Source organism: Biomphalaria glabrata, chromosome 18 (genome assembly GCF_947242115.1).
Source record: "Biomphalaria glabrata chromosome 18, xgBioGlab47.1, whole genome shotgun sequence".
Classification (NCBI taxonomy): domain Eukaryota; kingdom Metazoa; phylum Mollusca; class Gastropoda; family Planorbidae; genus Biomphalaria; species Biomphalaria glabrata.
The window spans coordinates 2,331,800-2,350,937 of NC_074728.1; the positions used below are offsets into that span (position 1 = coordinate 2,331,800).

The 19,138-nt window shown below is 38.1% G+C and overlaps 1 protein-coding gene across 1 annotated transcript; it reads right to left on the reverse strand.

Annotated features, from left to right (window-relative positions):
- Positions 1–386: 386 nt before the first annotated feature.
- On the reverse strand, positions 387–13,815 carry LOC106058997 (procathepsin L-like). The gene is made up of 9 exons (XM_056017277.1): positions 13,676–13,815; positions 10,678–10,805; positions 9,786–9,891; positions 7,474–7,632; positions 5,520–5,643; positions 4,302–4,402; positions 3,993–4,142; positions 3,129–3,244; positions 387–527 (listed from the first exon to the last, which is right to left on the reverse strand). The coding sequence occupies exons 2-9, from the start codon at positions 10,803–10,805 to the stop codon at positions 428–430; spliced, it is 984 nt and encodes a 327-aa protein (XP_055873252.1). The 5' UTR covers positions 13,676–13,815; the 3' UTR covers positions 387–427.
- Positions 13,816–19,138: the final 5,323 nt, after the last annotated feature.

Below are 19,138 nucleotides of genomic sequence, written 5' to 3' on the forward strand. Positions count from 1 at the left end.
TTTTGTTTGCTGATCTAATTTCTTTGCTGTTTGCCATATATTCCGAAAAATGAATTAGTCCGCTTCCTTAATAGCATTATTTAATTTCAAATGTACAGGAAATATATAATGTAATAATATCTAGCTACTTCACAGTTAAAGGTAAAATTGGTGTATTGTAAATCAGGCAAGGGGCGTTGTTTGAATGCATGAAAAGTGCGGCTGCCTGGTTACTATGTGCAAATCTCTATGTTAGGAAAGAAAGATTGATTTATGTAAAATAAGCAACTCAAAACAGGTAAGCCATGATTGCATACTTTATTCTGGACTGTATAGTTTTAATAGTTTTATTATGATAATAATAGTAATAAATAATTGTTTCTAAGTCATAGTGTCACTGTTCTACTCTACGTTGACACATGTTTAGGTCACATGGCATGCCACGTCATCACACTGTGGGGTAACTGGCCGCAGAGGCGATGCCGCAGTTGTTGTTTCTGTTTCTGGACATCTGGATATAGCCATTTAGACCCCAGGATTTTCCCCAGCTGTGAAATAAGAAAAAAAAACATTCGGATAGTTAAAAGGTTTCATCAAAAGTTACAAAAGTTTCATCTGGAGTTAAAGAGTTTCATCTGGAGTTAAAGAGTTTCATCTGGAGTTACAAAAGTTTCATCTGGAGTTAAAGAGTTTCATCTGGAGTTAAAGAGTTTCATCTGGAGTTAAAGAGTTTCATCTGGAGTTAAAGAGTTTCATCTGGAGTTACAAAAGTTTCATCTGGAGTTAAAGAGTTTCATCTGGAGTTAAAGAGTTTCATCTGGAGTTAAAGAGTTTCATCTGGAGTTAAAGAGTTTCATCTGGAGTTACAAAAGTTTCATCTGGAGTTAAAGAGTTTCATCTGGAGTTAAAGAGTTTCATCTAGAGCTACAAAAGTTTCATCTAGAGTTACAAGAGTTTCATCTGGAGTTACAAGAGTTTCATCTAGAGTTACAAGAGTTTCATCTGGAGTTACAAGAGTTTCATCTGGAGTTACAAGAGTTTCATCCAGAGTTAAAGAGTTTCATCTAGAGTTAAAGAGTTTCATCTGGAGTTAAAGAGTTTCATCTAGAGTTACAAGAGTTTCATCTAGAGTTACAAGAGTTTCATCTGGAGTTAAAGAGTTTCATCTGGAGTTAAAGAGTTTCATCTGGAGTTAAAGAGTTTCATCTAGAGTTACAAGAGTTTCATCTAGAGTTACAAGAGTTTCATCAAAAGTTACAAAAGTTTCATCTGGAGTTAAAGAGTTTCATCTGGAGTTAAAGAGTTTCATCTGGAGTTAAAGAGTTCATCTAGAGTTACAAGAGTTTCATCTAGAGTTACAAGAGTTTCATCTAGAGTTACAAGAGTTTCATCTGGAGTTACAAGAGTTTCATCTAGAGTTACAAGAGTTTCATCTAGAGTTACAAGAGTTTCATCTGGAGTTACAAGAGTTTCATCTAGATTTACAAGAGTTTCATCTGGAGTTAAAGAGTTTCATCTAGAGTTACAAGAGTTCCATCTAGAGTTACAAGAGTTTCATCTGGAGTTACAAGAGTTTCATATAGAGTTACAAGAGTTTCACCTAGAGTTACAAGAGTTTCATCTAGAGTTACAAGAGTTTCATCTAGAGTTACAAGAGTTTCATCTGGAGTTACAAGAGTTTCATCTAGAGTTACAAGAGTTTCATCTAGAGTTACAAGAGTTTCATCTAGAGTTACAAGAGTTTCATCTGGAGTTACAAGAGTTTCATCTAGAGTTACAAGAGTTTCATCTAGAGTTACAAGAGTTTCATCTAGAGTTACAAGAGTTTCATCTGGAGTTACAAAAGTTACATCTAGAGTTACAAGAGTTTCATCTTGAGTTACAAAAGTTTCATCTAGAGTTACAAAAGTTTCATCTATATTTACAAAAGTTTCATCTAGAGTTACAAGAGTTTTTTCTAGACTCTAGAGTTACAAAGTTTCATCTCTTTTCATTCAGAAAATGTTATTTTAATATTAAATATAAGATAAGATAAGATAAGATCATTATTTATATATATTAGCACGTACATCATTTTCTCAGCTTTCATCTAAATCTATTTTTATAAACATCTAAACATATTTTATTTTTTTTAAAAAGGGAAAGGTTGGTGATTTATTAATCATGATGTCATCTTTATTTCGCAAAAGTAGTTTTCAATAACTAATAATAATAATAATAATTTCGTTGCCTGTCAGAGGGCGGTACGGCTGCAGTCCTGCCACATCACCAGAAAATTCCTCAGTGGAAACTGTTAAAGGGACTACGATGAATTTTGTTTCTCTTTAGCGAAACTCGACCCTGGCAGCGGCAGAGAATGACTACTCGTTCATTTCTAACATAATAATAATAATAAAGCTTCTCTTCGAGTCCAAATGTAGTATTCCCCGTAGCTACGTAGCCCCAGCTGTGACCTACATATTTTGCCACATCCAGAGCAACCATAACCAAATGACTAAATTAGTATGCTGTATATTTTATATATCTGAGAAAAAGGCACACATTTCAGTTTTGTTTTTACAACTTTTTCGACAATAAGTTGCTTTTTTTTCTTTTGTTTCTGTTTTTTTCTCTGACCATGTGTAAAAATAGTTTTGCATGTTTGCATGTTCTTTCAGAGTTGAAGATCTACTTCCTACCACAAACCTCTCTGAGGTTGACTTGGCATGACAGCTGGCAGGGTACGAGACGACCGAACAACAGTCCAGCGATCAAGATTCCATGACCAGTCTGCCATCTTTATTGACCTAAATGCTACCGATGTGCTCCACGTCGTCCGTAAATGTATCGAACTGGTAAATACTTTAAATTAATAAAGTATGAAAACATAATGCCGAAAAGTAGAAAAAATTATAAAAATTATTCGGTTGACATCAAAACAATATTTTATAAGGCAAACGTTTATATTAAGCTTGTGGATTTGAGACAGACTTCTCCTGGGGCATGACGAGCAGACAAACAAAAACTTTTTGAATTTTTTTATAAATATCACTAGGGAGGACCTGCTCTAGGGGTAAGAGGGCCCTAATTTAGAGGCCTCGCGAGCGCTGGCTGTTCTGAAAGTAGATTTCCATAAAATTTGACAAACCAAAGCGTCTTCTCTTACTAACCTGTTTTTGACCAGCCAATAGTCCGAGGCGCTGGTACCGTATCCAACTACTAACACACCGTGATTCAAGGTAGAAGAACTGCATTTCTTGTCATAATAGACTCCGCTTTTATAAAACTGCAGAGAGAAGCAAATACTAAATAAAGAACGGTGATACTTTTGTGCTTTTGGAAATATGTTTATTTATTGTTTTTGTTTAAGGTAACGTTCATTCTTATAACCTGCACAGAGCGCTTTGGGACAGTATTTTTGTTTTGACCAGTGAGAGGGGAAAGGGATGGTGGGTCTGTGGGAAAAGGTTTCGGGGCTGCCTTTTCAAAAACAATTTTAAAAATAAATATATCATTCGAATAAAAAAGGATGCAACTCTATGCCGAACATTTTGTTTCGATAGTGTTTAGTGGGAAAAAAACATTCAAAAGATAATGTTATTCTGTGCTTTTATTAGTTTCACCGATCTTGATAAAACTTGCCATAAATGTTCCTTGGGTACTAACTGGAATCGTAACGTATGTATAACAAACTTAAGACTCTCAAAAAAAAACAGTTGCCCAATTCTATGAAAGTATTACCATTTCGTGGATCCAGGCCATGTTTTGCATGTTTAGATCGAAAGGATCTAGATCTATATCTACTTTTAAAACTACACTTTCCACAGATAGTCTTTTACTTTGACACATGAAAATAACAAATATAGTCTATATATATATGTTATGCCTGCGAAGACAGATCTTCGCTTCGAAGATCTAATTACTGTAAAGACTTGGGAACGTAAGGTTTGTTGCTATCTGTGATAGCATTGCAACCTAATACATTTTACAATGACATATATTAACATACGTTTTACGGTGAATAGAATTTTTACCTGGAAGGTATAAAGACCGGCATTGATAGCAACAGAGATAGGGCCTACAGTGGCCACAGCATTCTGAAGGGCAGACTCGCTTTGAGCAATATTGACAAATCCAGTATCTGTAGCTCCAACATTAGCGGAATTAAACCTGCAGATTCCATTCTGCCAAAACCCAAGGGAAATTATTCAAAACTATTCTAAAATCTAAAACTATCGATTTGGTTGATACTAAATATTTAGACATTTAGAAATCATTATCAAGCCACATATATAAATGCATAGAAATCAATATTTACATACATGACTTTATTAAATACTTACAACAGCCTCGTAGGGATAAGAGACCTCGGTGTTGATACCATTATTATCTCTAATATAGGTGAAGGCCGAGTTCATCCATCCACCATTGCATCCTTGGTTACCTACATAAACAAAACAAAGCCATTTGTACCTTGGTTACCAATGTAAACCAAACTACGCCATTATAACATTTATAATCTACGGCAAAAAAAAAAAAAATTGCCACCCTGGTTACCTCCATAAACAGTCTACGCCATTGTAACCCTGGTAACCTCCATAAACAATGTACACAATTGTCACCTTGGTTACCTCCTTAAAACAATCTACGCCATTGTAGCTCTGGTTACCTCCATAAACAATCTACGTCATTGTAACCCTGGTTACCTCCATAAACAATCCAAGCCGTTGTAACCTTGGTTACCTACAAAAAAACAATCTACGTCATAATTTCATTGATGCCTGTTGTCCTCGGATCTCGTTTGCAGTATCTTTGGGCGCCCGTTGGGTCTGAGCGAGACCATTCGTTTTAGAAGACCTGAACACTGACCTGTAACGTCACAGCCACTGGGCAGTTTAGACTAATAGCTCGTTGCCACGTCGTACAGACCTCGGCATAGAGGATTTCTATAGGAATTCTTCCGACTTGCAAGCGGTTGACATGTCCAAACCAACATAAGTCTTCCTCTGTGCCAAAAGAGCACTGATACAGTTGTGTTGGCCAATTTCAAAACGTCTTGAGAGGAGATATGATCCTAATAGGAAATGCGCATTATGCGTCGCAACCAGGGCAAATGAAATCTTTACTCTTGGTGCATGTATGTTGACCAACTCTCACTACCTTTAGGAAGAGTGCTCACCAATGCAGGCTTTGTACACTAGCATTTGGCTGCCGTGGTCAGTTTAGTATTTTATTTACTAAATAGTAAACTGATATTCATTTTCCCATACTGTCACAGGGGGTATACAGTTATTTCCTGCTTCGCTCAACTTGAAAAAAAAAGTTATTGCTACAGTTTTAAAGCATAAATATAGAATTAGCATTAGAAATAGAATTGTCAAATAAATTTTAGAAAAATGATTTATAACTCCCAGTTAAAAAAAAATGATCACATTGTCGATAGAAATATATCCTGTAAAGTTTGTTTTGAATGACATTAATTCTTGAAATAAGTGGTTGTCTGTTACTCTAGACTACATTTAATATGCATTCTTTCAGGTCTTAAACATAAAAGCCCTTACCATAAGCTCCCGAGCAGTCGACAAGATTTTGTTCAGACAGAGAAATAAGTTTTCCTGTTTTCTTATAAATTTGCCCTTCCAGCGCCCCAGTAGCAGAGAAAGCCCAGCAAGATCCACACTGACCCTGTTAAAGATAGCGATACATGTTATAAAATAATAATAATAGGTATAGAACTGCATTTCGCATATGTATCATGACCTTGCAAATACTGACAAAAACTGCTTCAATTATGTTCTTATTACTAAGACTTTTGATTAAAAACAACATTCCACATTGATAGAGCAGACACATAGCAGACTCATGACATAGATTTGGGTATTGAGTGACTATAAATAGACATATTGATCTTTTTCAACCCCCATAGTCAACGAGTAGCATTGATACATTCTTACAGAGTTTGTAATAAAGGCGATTTTCTTTCCTTTCTTTTTTTTTTTTTGTTTTTCGTTCCTGCCTAAATTGACAGCAGTCGACCACTTGGCAGAGTTAGGATGAAGAGGATGGTGATATTCGTATATGATTTTTCTCAATTATCTCAGACAGGTGTGAGAAAGGGGTGCATCTTATCTCTCTTCCTCTTCCTCCTAGCCAAGGAGAGCAATAAATCAGACAGCCTTTGGTATTCCATGGCGTGAACAAAACCTAATGACGGACTTGGACTTCGCCGATGGCGTTGCACCTATCAAGACTACAAATACATGCACTCAAGAAATGGCGTAGAGCCTAGTTAGAAGGCAGCCAAAATTGGCCTTTGCATAAACTTGGATCAGACTGAAATTTTGCGATTGGGATATAAGGCAAATGGTGCCCCAGTCAGACATAGAAGTCATCTGCCAAAATTGAGAAAAGACTAACCGTGGTTCAACAAAAATGGCTGAGACGGATTTTGGGAGTCAATTATACAGATCGGGTCTCAAACAAGGAAATCCTATGCCGAACTAGAAGTCGAACACTTAGTGAGGTTGTGACAGAACGTCGCATGAGGTTTGCGTGACATGTTCTCCGACAAAATGAACTACGCATTCTAAGAGTTGCGATGAAATGGAGGCCACTACGAGGAAAGCGCAAACATGGACGTCCTCGTATAACTTGGCGTCAAACCTTCATGGAGGACCTCAGAACAGTGGACACCAGGCGGGAGGAGGCTTGATACATTGCTAGGTACAGATCTTTGTGGAGACAGCTTGCCGCTCAATGCGCCAAACGGCGCGGGAAGACCTAAGTATGTATAAGTCATACTTTTTCGTGATAAAAGCTCCTTCGAACATGGAAGAGCTGTATTTTTTTTACAGAGCTAATATCAAAATTACTGTATTTGTCAGTCTTGTAAAAAGTATGTACACGTTATTCCTCTCACACTCATTCTAGGATTAAGCTGAAACCTATCACAATTATTCATTGACATAGACAAGACATGAATCAATAAAAAAAAAAGTTATGAATCAAATGGTTAATTACTGGTAATTCATTATTTTGTTTAATAGCTACTATTGAAACTAATACTTCAGTATTTACAGATATGATTAAATTTGTTGGGTTTAATCCGCTTAAATAATTGTTAATGTTATTTCTCTATCAAGCAGTCTCCGAACAAGTTGATACTTTTAACAATTATTTATTGTACCTAACAAAACATGAATCCATAAACCCTTACCCTCCACAAACTAAAAAGTATACATTTTTAAACTACACACTATTCATATTCATACTGGGTCAATGTACATGTTGAAGTACTCTCTTTCATTCTTCTAAAATATGAAATGTTTTTTAGATATAAATAGGCTTACTTGATTCCTAAGTTGATTTTTCATTACAGCTTTCGATGAAGTGTAAGGGCCTCTTTAAAAATCTTACCCCGGGGCCTCCACCTCCACAGCAGATTGTACTCAACAGCCCCGAAGGTTCAGCCAATTCTAAGAAAGAGATCTCAAAAGTAACGAGCTCATTACGTACCTGGTCTTTAACCTCTGTGACGTAGCCTTTGTCCGTCCAGTTAACTGTCGGCTGAGGTGCTAGCTGTAAGGTACTAGCGACGCCGGAAACGGACGATGTTCTACCTTGTGCCAAACTGCTGTTGTATCCGGTGAGCTTAGCGACGAATTCTTGGGAGGTCTAAATACAAAGGCATGTCAAAGTTATCGCTCATTAATTAATTATGTAAAAGTAATGTCGATTAATCGCGAAATCTAAACGTTTAAAAGCTGAAAGTGAAATATTAAGTACGAGCCGACCCGCGGCGTAGTATACGTGCTATTTAGTGAGAAGATTACTTGTTCTCCCCCCCCCCTTTTTTTTTTTCTGTCGCCGCGAAAGTTACTTGGGGTAACTCTAGTCCGACTTGCCGAAATAAAAGCGTTATCTTTCCATGGAAGTATGTATGATAAATTTGATGACCTTACATCAGCTGGCTGGGACCTTGCATTATATCGGCTCATATAGGATCAAATGAAATCGATCAAGAGAAACGAATGTAATTATCTGCTAGCGAATGTGTGCTGCTGTGAAAGAGCAGAAAAAGGCGCAATACAATTCAAGTTAAGTACTTTAAACATCTCGAGCATCGCTTCAAAGCATTATCGGGAAACGGTGGTTAGGGAAAACGATTCGACTATTAACTCTTTCTCTCCTGACCGACGATACAAACGTTGATTCCATCAGAATGTGGTAAATAATTACGGAGAGAAAGAGTTAAGGAATCACAACAGCCCTCCCCCCCCCACTAACTACTCCGTTGGGTTGCCTTGTCACTGAGTTCATTGCAATGGCGAGGTGGAAGAGAGCTGCCTGTTATTATTTCCATTCTGTTCCCAAAGTGTCCCTTCTATGGCGGCATTGCACTGCTGATGTGCTGATGTGGTAGGACTTTTAAGTTTTTTCCGGGTGTGCTTTTCATTCGGCCTCGCGACTAACCCGATCGTCCTTGTAAAAGAGCCATACGTAATAAAGATGAAACAAGACAGAACAATGATTTAGAAAGGGCAATAAAGAGAAACGTCTGTGGGCCTTGGCTTTCGGAGTCTTCGGCTCAACTTTAACGCAACCAGAAAAGACGATATAAAGGCCGACAACTCTTTATCTGTTTAAGTTTTCGAAAAAAAAAATGTTGGACATTAAATGTAAAATAAGAAAAAGACTATATCTATAAGAAAGTCTTCACAGTAATAGCAATGTTAACAGACATTTAAGAAACAGTTTTAAAACCATTGGTTAAAGTAACTATGGTTCAGTGTCAGATCTCGTCTAAGCTTAAACCAACACCAATCATGTATGTTTATTTCTGCAACGGTTGTCGCTATAGTCAGTAAACCTCAGATGTTAATAAGTATGTGCCTTCAACTGTTACGTTGGTCATTGTGCGACTTTTGGCAGTTTCGCAGTATAAAGTCTGCTTCGTTAGTTCATTGTCCATTACTTCCAAACTTTCACTGTTATTTTCATCTAAATTTTTTAATATCATGGTTTTACAGGCCTTAGAAATGATCCCACAGGGCACAAGACATAGAGCAGCGGTTCACAACCTTTTAAGCTCGGCGACACCCTTTTTACGACCCCCCCCCAACTCTGCTTCGACCCCCCCCCCTCTCCGCACACACACACACAGCAATAGAAGAATAGACAAAAACAATGCATTTTTTCGATGGTCTTTGTCGACTCCTGGCAAATCGTCAATCGACCCCTAAGGGGGGTCGCGACCCACAGGTTGAGAACCCCTGATGCAGAGGAAGACCAAAAAGAACGTGGCGGCGCAGTGTACTAGACGAAGCAGAGAGGACCGGAAAGAGCTGGGAAGCCATTAAAAAAACTGGCAAGAGATTCTTAGAAAAGATACCAGCAACAGAGTTAGGCAGGCCTTAGAGTGGAACCCCCAGGGAACAAGACGCAGAGGAAGACCAAAAAAAAAAAAACCATGGCGACGCAGTGTATTAGAAGAAGCCGAAAGGACCGGGAAGAACTGGGAAACCATCAAAAAACTAGCAAGAGCCCGTGGAGAGTGGCCTGTTTTGTCGAGGCCGTATGTTCCACGAGGAACGCTAAAGGAAAATATGATGATGATGGTGATGGTGTTTGGTTATTGATTATACGATCCAAGTTTGCAATATCTAGATATCTAATATTCTGAAACGGATTAGAGTTAATTCTCTACAAGGTCAATAATGTCGGCCAAGCTTAGATATTTTGTGGATCATTAGACATGTAGAGGTGGTCCCAGTTTGGTGACACATAATTAGACATTACTCAGTCATATGTGTGCAAAGACAACTTACTAAATCAGAGTAGATGTTCTCGCCCAGGTTATAAGTGTGTACTCCATTATCGTACTCTTGATTGTGTTTTCTGATAAGGGCAAGGTTCGACTCCCAGATTCCTCGTCTGACAAATGAAACAAAGAACAAGTAAATTATTAAAAATGCGTTGTTTTTAATTAAAGCTTAAATTATGTGAAATTCTATCAATTAGTATGAGATCTGAACGTATAAAGGGCTTTGGACCTTATGAAGTCTAAATTCAGTCCTGCATATCTACATCTCTGATCTATGCTGGCCGGAATGCCTATTAAAAATAGTTCTTCCTATTGTAACTCTGGAACCGGCGCTTATTGGACTCAATAGAGATAAGCATTCTTCAACCAAAAAGGTAAGTAAGTAATTAAGTAATTAATAATTCTGGAGTTCAGGAAATAGGTAAGTAAGGAGACGTCTTTCGTGCTGCTAGAAAACTGGACAGTGGAACGATACTAGGAAGGTAGTCCTTGCTCTGGAATAAGGTTAAGCTGGATAGACCTGTAAAAATTAGGACTGGACTTTGTGTGTACTGAAGAAACGACTGTGTCTTGTAAAGCCAGAAACATCCAACTGTTTCGTCTGTTACCACTATATAAGTTGCCTCCCTTAAGTTTACTACCTTAGTCATATACGTCTATGTTTATTACACTATCATAGCCAAGTGTACGAAATGATCAGTAGTCGTTTAATGAACTTGGCAGTCAGATTTAAACAAAACAACGTTCTGAGTTGTTCTATGTTTTTTTTTTTTTACCCTTCAGATGGATTGAATTATGAGGGGCTGTCCCGTTAGGAGGTCACAAGAAAAAAATTTCCAAAAGATTAACAAAATATATTAAAATTCTAAACAAAATATTTGTGGTCTTCAAAGTACCTTTTGACCTCCTCTGATGGCGACTTGTAGCGCTTGCTAAATGCGCCCTTGAACCTTGCCCAGTCATTGTCTGCTGGGGCGCAGGTGACAAAGGTCACGAGAGCAAGTGCAAGGGTGAGTTTGAACATCTAAATACAAAAAAATATATATATTGTATCAACTTAAGTTTTATATTCACAGTGTGCCACTCATAAAAACAGTTAAAATATTTTTATTTTATTAACTTGATTAACGAAACGCTGTGGTCGTTGTTCCGGTACATAGTGAAACGTATTGTACTGACATAGTAACGAATCAAGAGCTATCACTGAGCTTGTGTTTAACAGAATGTACATTTCAGTTCAAAGTCCGTTTGCGTTTAAATGTCTACTTTTGCTGGGAGACAGGTTCATTTTTGTTTATCAGTTGAAACATGAACTATTTGGTTTGTTCATGCAAAACCTGTAGTAATAGTTGTGTGTGTGAAAGAGGGAAGCAGTAAGAAAGAAAGAGAGGGACAGGGGAAGAGAAGCAGATAGAGAGAGAAATGGGAGATAGAAGCAGATAGAGAGAGAAACGGGAGATAGAAGCAGATAGAGAGAGAAAGAGAAACAGGGGGAGAGAAGCTGAGAGAGAGAGAGAGAGAAGCTGAGAGAGAGAGACAGGGGGATAGAAGCAGAGAGAGACAGAGGGAGAGAAGCAGTGAAAGAGAGACAGTGGGAGAGAAGCAGTGAAAGAGAGACAGCGGGAGAGGGAGACAGAAGCTGATAGTTAGACAGTATGATCGAAGCAGTGAAAGAGAGACAGGGGGAGAGAAGCAGTAAGAGAGAGAGAGACGAGGGAGAGAAGCAGTGAGAGAGTGAGAGAGACGGGGGAGAGAAGCAGTGAGAGAGAGAGAGAGAGAGAGACGGGAGAGAGAAGCAGAGAAACAGTGACAGAACTGCTTTGAGAGACAGGGGGGATAGAAGTTGAGAGTTAGACAAGGGAGAGAAGCAGAGGAAGAGAGAAGGGGAGAGAAGCAGAGTGAAAGAGAAAGACCGAGACAAATTGGTTAGGAGAGAGCCCAGACAGAGAAACACTTCTGAAAGACACAAGCGTACATTATTCCAAATGAACATTTCAACTTTTAATAGCGTTTAGTGCATCGAGTTATTATTATTATGTTAGAAATGAACGAATAGTCATTCTCTGGCGCTGCCAGGGTCGAGTTTCGCTAAAGAGAAACAAAATTCATCGTAGTCCCTTTAACAGTTTCCACTGAAGAATTTTCTGGTGATGTGGCAGGTCTGCAGCAGTACCGCCCTCTGACAGGCAACGAAGATGTTCCTAGGAATGTTAAGGGCCTTGAAGGTGTCTGTGAGGTCAGTTGTTATTATCCCCTCGGTTGATATAACAATGGGGTATATTGTTATTTTGGACAATTTCCATAGACGCTTAATCTCCAAGCCTAGGTTCCCATATTTTCTTTGTTTTTCTATCTCAGTTTTTCTTAAATTATGAGACAGTGGTACGGCGATATCGATAATGGTAGCGGTTTTTTCTTTTTTATCGATGAACAGCAGATCCGGGCGATTGAAATCTACCGTTTTGTCGGTCAGAATAGGCCTATCCCAGTACAGCAGATGTTCAGTAGACTCGAGAACCTCTTGCGGAGAGTATTTATAATAAGGGGGAGTGTCCTTACCGATCAATTTGTACGTCAAAGCCAGGTGTTGGTGTATTAACTTTGCAACTTGGTTATGGCGACCTAGGTAGGCTGATTCTGATAGGGCTGGACATCCTGCCATAATGTGTTCAATCGACTCGCCCACATTTCCACATTTTCGGCATTTGTCGACAACATTGAGTTTCAGGATATGCTTCTCGTAATTTTTTGTCCTGATTACTCTGTCCTGTATTGCTGTAACAAAGCCTTCTGTTTCAGGGTAGAGATGACCTGCTTTGAGCCATGTTAAGGAAGCAGCCTTGTCGATGTTGTCCCCATGTAATGAAGCCGGAAATTTTCCGTGGAGTGTTTTTTCTTCCCATTGGCGAATCTCATGCCCTACGTCGTCCAAACCGATATTGACATCAGCATTGTGTAGGTTCAGAGGGGTTGCATCGGAGTCGTATTTCCGTAGGAAGGAAACTAATTTGTTGCTGGAGGCGAGCAGTTTTGATCGTATTTTTAAAACTTGCATCTTACATAATTTGAAGATGTTCTGCAATCCACGACCCCCATCCTTCCTGGGCAGGTATAACCTTATGGTGGAGGACTTGGGGTGTAGACATCGAAACTTGGTTAGTAATTTTCTAGTGAGTCTGTCAATGTCATGTAGGTCGGTGTCAGTCCATTTGATCACACCGAACGTGTAAAGGAGCACAGGGACGGCCCAGCTTATTATTATTATTATTATTAATTGAAATAATTGTTACGCCCCTTCCATGTTTTAATAGAAATAATAATTTATATTGAGTAGCTACTAAATTGTTTATACATTTTATATTTTAAAGAGAACAAACTGCAGAAAGATCCTACCGCCAACTATGTTAATTAGAAAAAAAATATGAATCTTTGATATATTTACATAAGCCCGCTTAAATCCTAAACAACATAGGCATACAATGTAAAGGTCATATGTTTCTATGGCTGACGGTTGAGAAGGGTGTCATGTAGCCAGCACAACGACCAACTGCCTTTACTTTCCCCAACTACGAACAGGTACCCATTATAAGTGCGCTTCCATGAAATCCCGAAATTAAAAATCCCAGACTTCATCAAGATTCGAACCAGGGACCTCCAAGTACGGAATCCATGTGCTTTACCACTCATCTACCATAAACAATATTTCTTCAATAATATATTCGGTTTATTTTACTCAATAAAAAAATCATTAAATATTAATGCAAACATCATAAGATAACATCAATTGGTAATCATATAAAACTACATGTATTGGCAATCTTAAAAAGTTTTTAAAAGATTAACCTTTGTTTCTGAATCTAAAAAAAATCTAAACTTTCTATTCTTAACCAGTACCTTCAAATCTTGTTCCTTTAACAATGCGTCACTTTGCTTTCACCAACGTTAAAGGTTTACACCTTGAGTACCACCAACTCAAAGATTGTTCCCTTTTATATCTTAAGCCCGACACCTCGAGTCCCTCTGATGTAACCGACTTCAAAGGTTTAATCTCAACATCAGATTTTGAAAAAACGACTCTTTGTTACGACTGTAATGACGGCCCTCTTAGTCATTGCATAACTTGAACGTCGATGAAGAAGAGAACGACAAGAAAGGAGATAAAAGAAACTCATTTCAAGATGTTTTCTTGCGACCGTGACCAATATTAATAAATAAAGATCTATGTCAGCAAGAAATCGTGCCAATGGAAGGTAGCTACCCAGCCATCTGTTCAGCGTTTTGTAACAATCTTAATTTGCTACGCCAGCTGAACAGAACAATGCGAAAGGCCCATTCAGGCTGCGTTGTTATGTAGGTGGATCAAAGAAACCATATAGCAATTACTATATTTTTAGTACTCCAAGGTCGCAGTGCTCATAGTTTTCTAAACATACGAGTCATCAATGTGTGAATTCTTTGTTTTAACATAATATTTCAAATTTCTCTTCACATTTAAAGACATCATATTTATAATATCTTTTTTGAATAAATAGGAAAGGTTACAAGTTTTACCTTATTAATTTTAATTTTTTAATCGGTTATCAACACTTATTCTTCGAATACTAGGTAAGTTTTATACAAAACACAGAAAACTAATATTATGGTTAGTTTTCATTTATTAGATATAAAGTATATATTTTATAAAATCTTATAAACTTAAAACAACAATTAAGAAATCAATTTTATGTTTACTTAGCAAACCAAACATAAAAAAAACAACAATATAATTAATTTTTATAATTAAATATTAATATTTGAGGCTCATTTCAGCCACATTACAATAAGTACCAAAATGGTTTACTAAAAGAGCATGAGTTGATGTCAAATCGGTTTCTGGTCACTTCATCCCTGGTCACTTCATTCCCAATGTTTTCATCGGGTGGTCATTTCATCCGCTGGTCATTTTATCCTCTTATCCATCAAGTAATAATTTTAAAAAAAATATCAAATTTACAAAACTTTTTCATTTATTTTTTTTTCATTTACATGACAAAAATAATGACACATTAAATAATAATAGAATGAAATGTAATTAAAATACAACAATTGTGACATCTAGGGGTAAAGTGATAATTTACAAATTTGGTTTTTGCGTGTTAATTGAAATCAATTGGATAGGCTGTTACTAGAAGGTACAGAAGACGATCCATTGACGAATATATTTCTCGGCCAGTGCTGCTTATTTCTTGAAGTCAGCGTTTATTAGAATTAATAAAATGTTATATCAGGGTTTGAAATGACCCGCTCATATTCAAGAAGAACGATATATATATATATATATATATCTGGCTCCTTCTGTCTCGGAAGACAATGGATGCGCCCAGATGAGTGACTGGCTTTGGTTACGTCTTGAGATGGGGCAGAACCTGGAGTGACTGATCAAGCCAATTCTGGAGAGGCAGAGTTGGTGCATGTATATTCATCTGTTCTAGGGCTAACTGACAGGGCAGCTTTCTTTTTCTTTCTCTAGACTGACGCAGCTTTGTTTATTTTGCACTCGGCGAAGTTCGTATCAGCACGTACAGTCTGTCTCCATGCTGTCAGGTCTTGGGCTATCTCCTCCCGCATACTTTGGTCGATACCTGTGGCTCTCATGTCTCGCTTGCAGACATCTCTGTAGGTTAGTCTTGGGAGGCCCTTGGGTCTGACGCCCTTGGGTCTGACTCCCTCTGCAAGCTGAAATACTACATGTTATAACATATATTATTTCAATTCTCAACAAGTATGAAAATAGGAGGGGGACCACTATACACAATAGTAACATGTCCAAAATGTAAAAAAAAAAAAATATTTATATATAAGATGAAATGAGGGCTAAAAGTCAAAGCTTTAAGAACACAATGACCAAGAAAAAATATTTAATTGGGTATCAAATGACCGGGGATGAAGTGACCAAAGAAGAAATGACCGGTGTCCGACAAATCAACACCACACACCACGTTACTTCAATAGAACACTTGTTGACGGTAAACAACTAAACCGCTGTAAATGTATTATATCTTAACCATAGACTAGATCTTCACTGATAAAACTAGAAATATCTTGAATAACCTCTTTGGTGAACTAAACAAAATATAAATTTTATTACAATATAAACAAAATCAACTTGAAATAAAATGAAATTAAGGTAGTAGACTTTAGTAACAACATATAACGCTAAACATAATATTAACACATATTAAACACATATTAACATAATCTAACTCACTACAATGACATGTCTTTTTAGTCTGGCATTCTGAATTCGTGTGTCATTCGTAAGACCCCTGACACTGCCACTTGTCTTGCATACATTTTTTTTTTACATTTTTCAAGTTTATATTATAAGTTGTATACCTTTACCAATTTTTTTTCACATGTTTTAGGGATTTCCTTCAGATTTGAAGTTTATTACAGGCTCTTCGAACATTCCACAGGACGTCGGGGAAATGATGGGGTCAGGCTTCGAACCTGCGACCATCGAGGCAACAGCCCAAAGAGAATAGCACACGACTATGGAGCCATCCTCACATTAACGAACAAACTCATTGTGTTTTATACACGCACTAAAAATATAAATCTTTACATCATAAATGTTGGCGCACCTTCTTTATCTTCATTCTATCTCTCATCGTGTTTATTATGTTGTGCACCCATTTTAACAATTATTCCTTTGAATAATATTTAGGAAACACTGTTAATTTCAAAGATACTAATTTGTTTTTGGCTTTAAATGCTGTAGTACTCAATGGTGGCCCTTTGACAGAGCGCTTGATCACTACAGTGTGAGGTGCTCCTGAACCAGTGCGAATGAATGCTAATGGGTTGTTTCTAGTTCAAAACTAAGTAGGTGACATAACTTTTTGATGGGAAGGTAAGATAGCGTTCTTAACTTCCACTTTACCTACCCAGGGGTCGAGACCAACAGGTCCTTTAATGATTCCATCCACTTTTGTGCCGACTACAGCACTATAGTACAAAGCTACATTAATGGTTTAGTGAGTCACGGTTCATTGCGTTAACATTTTTTGGACTTACATTTTTTACTTGAACTGACTGTCTTCTGTCAGGTGTGATGTCATTGTAGTCTCAGACACGGTTCATTGCGTTAACATTTTTTTGGACTTACATTTTTTACTTGAACTGACTGTCTTCTGTCTGGTGTGACGTCATTGTAGTCTCAGACACGGTTCATTGCGTTAACATTTTTTTGGACTTACATTTTTTACTTGAACTGACTGTCTTCTGTCTGGTGTGACGTCATTGTAGTCTCAGTGCTTGGAAAAAAAAAAACACTGTCTACCCCCCCCACCTTTCCAATTTTTCACCGCACTGAGAAATATTTGTATGGACCACCAGACAGCAAACTTAACGTAATGTCTAGTCCACGGTCGACGACTCTTGTTCAAAGAGGATCGCTGAAACGTAAAATATAAACAAACTATTTATAGAAATTAGTTTGAAAGTGCTTCAAAACGAATTCCTTTTTGGCTTTCTTCCGTCCTGAGAGCATTCTGGTTCCGCATGGGACAGCAAGAGATCTCTTCCAAATCTCGTGGAAAACAGGTTTAAGTCAAATGGAAATCTATCGCCGAGGTCTGCTCTGGATATGGGAAAATATGTATATTACAACTAGGACTGTGTAGCCACTAGCCACTGAACATACTGTAATCCTTCTTTATCTTTGAATTTAAAAACTGGCTTATTGCTTTCATATTCAAAGACAATGAAAGGTCTCATTACAATATAGCTATTTTATTTTTTTTGTCACAAGCAGGGAAGAGAAGACTTGTGTTGGAAACCATTCCATTAGTTGACATGACATTGTTTCTATAAGCTAGTCGAACGAAATAAATGATTTTAAATTAGAGATATTGTCAATATAACTGGCGCTCTGGGTATAGCACTTCTTAGCGATCACATTTAACAATTATAATATGTATGTGTGTGATTTTATATATGGCTCCTTTTGTCTCGAAAGGCAATGGATGCGCCCAAGTGAGTCACTGGTTTTGGCTTAATCTTGAGACGGGGCAGAATCTGGTGTGGCTAATCAAGCCAATTCTAGAACGGCAGACTTTGCCACAATTCGTACATGTGTATGCCTCTTATTTAGGGCTAGCAGACAGGGCAGCTTTCTTTTTTTCCCTCTTGATTAAAGCCGCTTCAATTCTTTTGTTCTCAGCAAGGGTTGTCCCAGCACGCACAGTCTGTCTCCATGCACTCCGGTCTTTGGCTATGTTTTCCCACATACTTTCACTGATGCCTGAGGCTCTCATGTCTCGCTTGCAGACATCTCTATATGTTAGACTTGGGCGGCCCTTGGGTCTGACTCCTTCCACAAGCTCAGCATATAAGATATCTTTCGGGATTCTACCATCTGGCATGCGGGTGACATGTCCGAGCCAGCGTAATCTTCTTTGTGTCAGGAGAGCATACATGCTGTTCATATTGGCCAATCTCAAAACTTCCTGATTGGAGACATGGTCCCTCCAAGAGATGCCCATTATGCATCTCAGGCAGCGCAAGTGTGATTGTAAATCTTCCTAAAAAAGGCAACTTGGCAGATTGCAACAAATGGAGGGGCTTTACCCTCCTTTCTGTCCCTGGCAAAGTATTCAGCACTATTCTATTGGGGGGCGCGGTGGCTGGGTGGTTAAACACTTGGCCTCCGAACCTGGGGACCTGGGTTCGAATCTCGGTGAAGACTGATTTTAAATTCCGGGATTTTTAGGGCGCCCCTGAGTCCACTTAACTCTAATGGGTACCTGACTTTAGTTGGGGAAAGTAAAGGCGGTTGGTCATTATACTGGCCACATGACACCCTGCTCGTTAACCGTTGGCCAAATAAACAGATGAGCTTAACATCATCTGCCCTATAGATCACAAGATCTGAATGGGGTACTTCTTTTTTTTTACTTTCTATTGAGACGGCTTCAACAGTCTGTAAATGAGAGGCTCACAGAAGAAAAGATAGTTTCCGAAGAGGCAAAGCAGATCTTCGTTCTACGAAATATCATTGAACAGAGCCTCGAGTAACAACAACGGCTAGCGATCAGTTTCGTAGACTTTAACAAAGGGTTTGACAGTGTCCACCGAGAATCGCTATGGAAAATAATTAGAGAATTCGGCATCCCAGGAAAATTCGTCCAGATTCTACGATACCTTTACAGTCAATCTAGTTGCTGCATTAAAACAGGAGAAGGAACAACCAGTTTTTAGCATGGAGACAGATGCAAGACAGGGAGGGGTACGATAAGACAACCCTTTCCGTCTCACGTTCTCGAGTTGTCTGTCCTGACTAAGACCAAATGATGACATAGCCACCTATGTTGCATC